Below are 7,363 nucleotides of genomic sequence, written 5' to 3'. Positions count from 1 at the left end.
ATGAATAGTTACTGAAATATATAATTTTACTTATAAATAAAAATAAAATATCAAGTTCTAACTTCTCTTATATATCATGAGGGGAGTAGAGGAAAAGGAGCCAAGGCAATAATGGAACATGATTGAAGGAGATCATACGCACTTGCGGCGCGCTATATGCTTGTCGGATTGAATTTGGGTGCATATCATCATCCACTTTAGACCTTTTTGATGAAAATTGGACCGTTTGTTTAATACTTTGTCGGTTTAAAAATATAAAATATTTTTAATTAAATTTTATCTTTTAATAAAATAGTTATCTAATTTTTAATAAATCTTATTTTTTTTATATTTATCTTTATTAAATACCCTACAATAAATATAAAGTCATTAATAATGGGAGTACTTTTGAAAAAAAGTAATGATTACACATCAAAAGATTAAAAATATCTTATATTTTTAAATACTCAACTCTTTAAAAAAATGTCTTATATTTTTTAACGAAGAGAGTATTATTTTTATTTTTATTTTTTAAGAGTGTTTATTCTAACATAGATTCATAATTTTAAATAAATAAAAAACTTGTATATTTAACCTTACATATTTAATATATTTTTACTCAATTAAATAAATATAAATAAATTTTAATACATTAATAATATCAATAAAATAACAAGACTTTGTTATAAAATAATAAATTATATATATAGATATATATATATATATATAATATTGAAAGTATTTTTGTATTTACATGAACTTATTTGAAATCTCATATTCAAATGATCATAATCTTTTTTATTCGAACCAACACTTGTTATAAACAATTCTGATTGAAACAAGATCGAACACTAAATATATCTACTTCTTTTAAATGGAATTTAAATTTTATTTCATCATGTTATTAAGAATTAACTCTTTTTACTGGATTCAAATTCTTTCTCGTGACTTTATATCTATCACTATTTGCTGGTTCAATATTCAAGAATCAAGGTTGCCCAAATCTCCGCTTTTCAATGCGCCTATATTTCTCTCGTCATTTTTTCTCAGCAGATAATCACAGGCACACAGTATCACGTAGTGTATTCGATGCTCAACGTAATGCATGTCACGCATAGTGGCGCGTCTAGGACCCCGAATTAGTGGCGGGTCAAAATTTATTTAGACCTAATTCATTTCTTAAGGCTCAATTAGGCTATAAGTCAATACAATAACTTAAAAACTATGAAGTGTAAATTGATGTTATAAATTATTATATACACATTTAGTATCATCGTGTTTCGGATACAATTATTTTCAATAATAAAATATCTATAAGAAATAAAAAAATTACTATACGCACGAAAAGACCAATGTATACTTTTACTAAAAGTTTTTTTAAATATTAAGTTGCGTATAGTGTTGATTAAAATTAGACTTAAACACAATCCATATCATTGCTTGTTCCTTTGGTTTTGCATGTTTGCGTGTGATACTATTTTGGATTCTAACTTTTATAAGTGAATCGAATCATGTGAGTGGTCTTTGATCTATTTGTATTGAAGCACACCGTGGCAACTTCAACTTGATTAATCAAGCCTCTGAATGTTACGTGGAAGATATTCTTCATCTTCTCAAGCGATTCAAAATTGTTCGAATATACAAGCTTCACTGCCTATGGACTATAGATTTGTTTTTTGTTATGACATGACAATTTTTACTTTTCATTGCAAGACATTAACTTTCATTTTAATATTATAACTTGATCTTTTTTGAAAAAAAATTAGACTTAAACACACCCCTGACTTTCCATTTTTGGGCCCATTTGAGTAAATGGCATTTGGCATTCATTTTCAAATGTTAAAAGTCGTTTGGAAAATTTTTAATGGAGCAAAATGTCTTTTAAAATATGAATTGAGAAGAGCTTTGTTAGTGGGTTTTCATAAGCAACTTTGGGATGGATTTAAAATGCCAACGTGGCCATGCTACCATTTTAATAGAAGCAAATGGTAGAGGTCTTGATGCGTGGGAGAGAACTTATGCAGAGGACAGATCATGGGAATCTTTGCAAGAGGATGAATCTGGAATGCTTCGTCCCATTGATAATAAGGCCACATACCATGCTCAGTATCGTAGGCGTCTTCGAGCTCTTGCTTCACTAGCAAGTGCTGCTCGGATTCAGAAAGGCCTTATTCGCTGCCTATACATTGTTATTGACCTGTCTAAGGTATTCTATTATTGCTCAGTGGTTCTTGTGTGAATATCATATTTTATGTCGGTGTCTGCAGTTGGCCTTTTGTCAAGATGGAACAATGCTTTCATTATCCCCAATCATAAACTTGGGTTTTAATAAGAGCACATGTTGCTTATTCAGTGGCTGGAAATCTGTGTATTTCCATGTGCTTTAGATGCTTTTTTGTTTTGTATTTTATGTCTTTGTTTTTGTTTGTTTGTTTTCTATTTACATACCTCGCTTTTGTGAATGCATCTATGATATTCTTCATCATATGTTCGCTTTAGAATTATTAATTTAAATTTTCATTAAATTATTTAAAAGCACATTATGTTCATATTGGAATTTTCATGCCCACGAATACTTATGCCTTAAAGGGAATTCGAAATTGTCTATGGCTTTAAATACTTTATTTAACTTACAATTGAGGTAATAAGAATACATTGAGAAGACTTTCTCAGAGATGTACAGACTAAATTATTATACTTTGACTTGCAAAGAAAAGGGAGTTGAAATTGTTTTTTATCCTGGAAGTGTTTCTGGAGTAGCTATAGGCATTAGGTATCATAGAGAAATTTGAGCAATGTAGCATGTAATCTTTCAAAACCAGTGCAATGTTACCATTTTTTCACTGTCATGTCAACCTTGGGTCCAAAAAATCCTCGTGACCTGCACTAACTGTTGATTTGATTTAATGTTGACTGTTAAGGAAGGGTAATATTGTACTCGTTTTGAAGGATTATTAACTCCATTTCTTTACAATTTTTTTAAGTTTTCCATTGCTCCTCTGGGAACAGTCACGACTTTCGATGCAAAAATGGACTTAAAAAAAAAAAGATAAAAGATTTAGCATTGTGGTTACATACACGTTCTGTTAGTCCTAATCCCCCTCCCTCCATTATCTAATACACAAATTGGATTTTTTAATTATGTGAAGGCAGCTGCAGAGACAGACTTCTGTCCATGCAGGATGGCTGTGATGGTAAAACAAGTTGAGGCATTTATCAGGGAATTTTTTTATCAGAACCCACTGAGTCATGTTGGTCTGGTGAGTGTAAAGGATGGAGTTGCTCACTGTTTAACAGAACTTGGTGGCAGTCCTGAGTCCCATATTAAAGCTTTGATGTGTAAAATGGAATGTTCAGGTGACCCTTCCCTACAAAATGCACTAGAGCTTGTTCATGGCTATCTAGATCAAATTCCATCATATGGTCATCGAGAAGTTCTGATCTTATATTCAGCTCTTAATACATGTGATCCTGGTGATATCATGGAAACCATCCAGAAATGCTAAAAGGGTAAAATAAGGTGCTCAGTCAGTCATTGGTCTTGCTGCTGAAATGTTTCTATGCAAACGTCTTTGTCAGGAAACTGGAGGAACATACTCTGTTGCAATGGATGAGGTTAGTTGAAGTGGTTGGTTTTAAGTAGCCCTGCATATAACTATTGCCCTGATCCCCTCTGTAAAATTGTGTATGTTGCCCAGGATAAGCCCTAGTCTGAAAACTCTATACAAGGATTTAGAATCTCAAACATTGTCTTCCTAACATTGAACATGATTCACTTCAGTCATGTTAATCTTGAAAACTCTTTTATATAGTTTTTTTTCCATTCATACAGTTACATCTTATGTAGGCCCACCTGAAAGAGTTAACTCTGGAGCAAGCACCTCCACCTCCAGCAATAGCAGAGTATGCCACTGCCAGTTTAATCAAGATGGGCTTTCCTCAAAGAGTAGCTGAAGGTTTCATTGCAATTTGTGCATGTTACGAGGAGTCTAAGGAAGGTGGTGGATATACTTGTCCGAGATGCAAAGTACGTGTTTGTGAGCTTCCCACCGAATGTCGTATCTGTGGATTGACCCTTATCTTGTCACCACATTTGGCAAGGTCATATCACCATCTCTTTCCAATAGTTCCTTTTGATGAGGTGTCCCCATCATCCCGTAATGACCCACATCAGAAGCTTCGCAACTCTTGTTTCGGCCGTCGACTAAATCTTCTTAATCCAGGTAAGGTTTACAGGTAGGCAATTGAGCTTGAGTTTCTTCAATGTGTATGATTATAAGCAGTCATTTTTTCAAGACATAAATCTTGCGTTCTAGTCATTATGGTGACGCATCTGTGAATTGATGGAAAACTTTCACAAGTGAACCTAAATTTAAAAATAGGGAGAATGCGAGTAAAGGACTCCGGAAGTAATTTAATTTCATAAAAATGCCGCTAACAAGTAAACATTAATAATTAACAAGTGAAGTTCTTGTTTTAACAAGTATTCAATCTATCTAGGTCCTTATCAGATATTAAATTCTTTTAGAAGTTTTTCATTGATATTTTCCCTTAAAAATATGTTAAATTACAGTTAATAAAAATTTCAGAGTCTAAAAGAACTTGAATTTTAACGATATCCAATTATGTGGTAGAACAAGTTAAACGCTTTTGGTTTAGAGTGTGCAATAATGCAAGTATTTATTCTTTGTGCAAGTGAAATATAATAACACAGGCCAACTGCTGAGAACCTACAGAAATTTCAGCTAACAAAATTGTAAAATCCTGTGCTAATTCTTGTTTTCTTACAAAAGGTATTGTTATTGTATGAAAAATATACCAATGCGACAAATGACAATACAAATGTTGCTCCATTTTTTAACACCTCTGCTGCCTTACTGGCTGTGGTACAGGAAACAAGGGTGGTCTTTCTGTTATTTGCCCCAAATGCAAACAACATTTCTGTTTTGATTGTGACATCTACAATAATGAGAGCTTGCATAACTGCCCAGGCTGTGAGAGCTTCGGGCATTCTAAGATGGTCAGTGTAGCATGATTGATCTATATTCATTAATTCATTAGATGCAATGGAAATAAGAACGTATCATGAAATTTCAACCTGTTTATGTGTTTGAGTAACATGGTTTGTTTGGATTTTTATATGTAATACTGATTGACATTGATGATTCAATAATAAATTGATGTAAATTTAATTATGAATACAATATGCACCATGTTGTATGGAACCTTTTTTTTTCTTGTAAATTTATTGTGTGTGTGTATATATATATACTCTCATTTATATATTGAAATTTAAGTGAGTGACCTTTTTTAAGTCGTGGCAATGATTCAAGTCGCTAGCAAACTCGCTTAGATCCCATACTCGTATTAATTTGGGAGTCACTTTCACAAACTATATTGGATATGTATTTACATCAAGTTGGATAAGGAAGACAAAGGATAGCAACAATTTTTAAATTTTTTGGTTTGTTGTTATATTTAAGGGTGTGAGCGAGGGCGCATGTGCTACATGACATACGCTAGTGCTAAGTGGTTTTGGTGAGAAAAATAACTTTATGGCCCAATGGACTGCAAATGAGTTGGTTTGATTCTATCCTTAAAAAAAAATAAACTCAAATTTTGTCCCATAAACATTTAAAAAATAGGCATTGGCCCCTAGTGCTAGAGATAATGACTACTTCAGCACAAAATCTTGGATTTGTTCTGATTTATCTGTACCGGATATCAAGTACTTCATCAGGGGGGGTGAAATCAAACTGATGTGTTACTAAACTTTAGATGAAAAGAAAAGGGGTTAAGATGACCTTATTTGGTACATAGAATTGAAGCATATAGAAATCACAAATTAATGTTAAATCACCATAACCATGAGAACACATCTCCCATGGCTTTTGAAATGGATGGAGCAAACAAAACAAACTTTTCTCAAGGATTCTTGACGTACAAAATTATATGACAGTTTTTTTCCTCATATTATTTAATGGTTCTTGAACAGTCAAATATAATTCAATATATATGACGTATATTGATGCTCAAACTTGGCCAAACCAGACGCCAAACCGAAAAGATTAATAAATCTATTCGATTTTCTAAAAAGTGTTATGCTTTAATAGCCCTTCAATTCCAATCCAACCTAGGTAAACAATTTTTCTGTAGTCATTAGCAAGCATGATTAACGGGCTGATCAATCTAACTGTCTGGTCGGATTTGGTTCTTAAAACACGGTTCAAGACTTCTCATTTTCTAAATTCTTTTCAATTAATAGTAAACATAAATTTTTAAGGCTCTTTAAATTGAGTGGCATATAATTTGACACCACGTTGAGGAGAAAAGCATTCATGTCATCACCGCCCATATCCCTTATATATTAACTTCAGATTCAGATCTCAAACACTGATCATAAATATAATATTCAGTGTCACGAATTGAAAGCATATATAAAGGTGAAAAACTAATAAGAACCAAAGGGAGAGTAAAACAAAATCCCACATGCTCTTTCTATATATATATATATATTTGACTATATATGTTTGATTGAACAGATGACCCAAAACATAGAATTTGAGGATGTCGAATATATCATTAGTTGTTCTTAGGAGGATGGTGCCTTGGGCCGCGATAATCTGCACTAAAAGCCACAAAACCCATATCAACCTCATCTGACCACCGCCTTCTTAATCTTCTCTTCCGTTTTTCGTTGTAATGTGACACTGACAGCGGCGGCGGCGGCGGCAGCTGCTTCACAATCTTGCCTTTGTTTCTTACAACCTGTGCCTCCACACTGATGATCACTTTCTTTGAGCTCTTTTCATCATCAAATATTTTTGTAGGCTGGCTTTTGGTGGTAGAAGCAGTTGCAGCACCTATCTGTTCAACAGGTTCCTAATATATTATATATATACTAGCTCTATAGTATTATATACACTTCTATTAGGCTATGACATTTAACATTTTTGAAGGAGTCAGTAACATTTTCTAGATCATGACGTTCTCATAAATCAATTTTATGAAAAAATTTCCCTGAAGAACAAAACTGACAACAAGAATAAATAAGAATTAATGCAAATTAAATTAATGGAGTATATGTATGTACGTACCTTTGATGAAGAGCAAGTATCAGTACTAACTTCAGCACCTGTGCATATACACGCACACATTAATTATTTCACGTTTGTGATAATCCTTTTTAATTTAACACTTTCTTGCAAAAAAAATGAAATTTCTTAAAAAGAAAGGACGAAATGGAGAAATAAATATTGAGATGGCAGACCTGCAGGGTGTAATCTAGCAGTGGATATCAAGGCAGCGCAGAGCAGAACAAACAAAACAAAAGCACTTGTATTATTCATCACCATGACCATGTTTCTATCTCTGCAACAAAAGG

The 7,363-nt window shown here is 32.9% G+C and overlaps 1 protein-coding gene and 1 pseudogene across 1 annotated transcript; one reads left to right on the top strand and one right to left on the bottom strand.

Annotated features, from left to right (window-relative positions):
- Nucleotides 1-1,915: 1,915 nt before the first annotated feature.
- Nucleotides 1,916-5,178, top strand: LOC129298837 (general transcription factor IIH subunit 2-like; annotated as a pseudogene).
- Nucleotides 5,179-6,416: 1,238 nt separating this feature from the next.
- On the bottom strand, nt 6,417-7,363 carry LOC129298836 (uncharacterized). Its single transcript, XM_054937280.1, has 3 exons — nt 7,250-7,363; nt 7,077-7,114; nt 6,417-6,846 (listed from the first exon to the last, which is right to left on the bottom strand). Exons 1-3 carry the CDS (start codon nt 7,338-7,340, stop codon nt 6,562-6,564), a joined length of 414 nt encoding a protein of 137 aa, XP_054793255.1. The 5' UTR covers nt 7,341-7,363; the 3' UTR covers nt 6,417-6,561.

The sequence above is a fragment of the Prosopis cineraria genome, unplaced genomic scaffold (genome assembly GCF_029017545.1).
Source record: "Prosopis cineraria cultivar Desert tree isolate PC_DT_omini unplaced genomic scaffold, ASM2901754v1 PC935, whole genome shotgun sequence".
In the NCBI taxonomy this organism is placed as follows: Eukaryota; Viridiplantae; Streptophyta; class Magnoliopsida; order Fabales; family Fabaceae; genus Prosopis; species Prosopis cineraria.
Note: the sequence above shows the minus strand (reverse complement) of the source record. Positions and strands in the feature narration are given on the sequence as shown.

Excerpts from the sequence above, each read along its gene's own strand:
- LOC129298836 (XM_054937280.1), bottom strand. The coding sequence starts at position 7,340 with ATGGTCATGGTGATGAATAATACAAGTGCTTTTGTTTTGTTTGTTCTG. Across the intron at positions 7,115-7,249 it reads TGCTAGATTACACCCTGCAG|GTGCTGAAGTTAGTACTGAT; the intron begins GTCTGCCATCTC and ends GTATATGCACAG. Across the intron at positions 6,847-7,076 it reads ATACTTGCTCTTCATCAAAG|ATAGGTGCTGCAACTGCTTC; the intron begins GTACGTACATAC and ends CCTGTTGAACAG.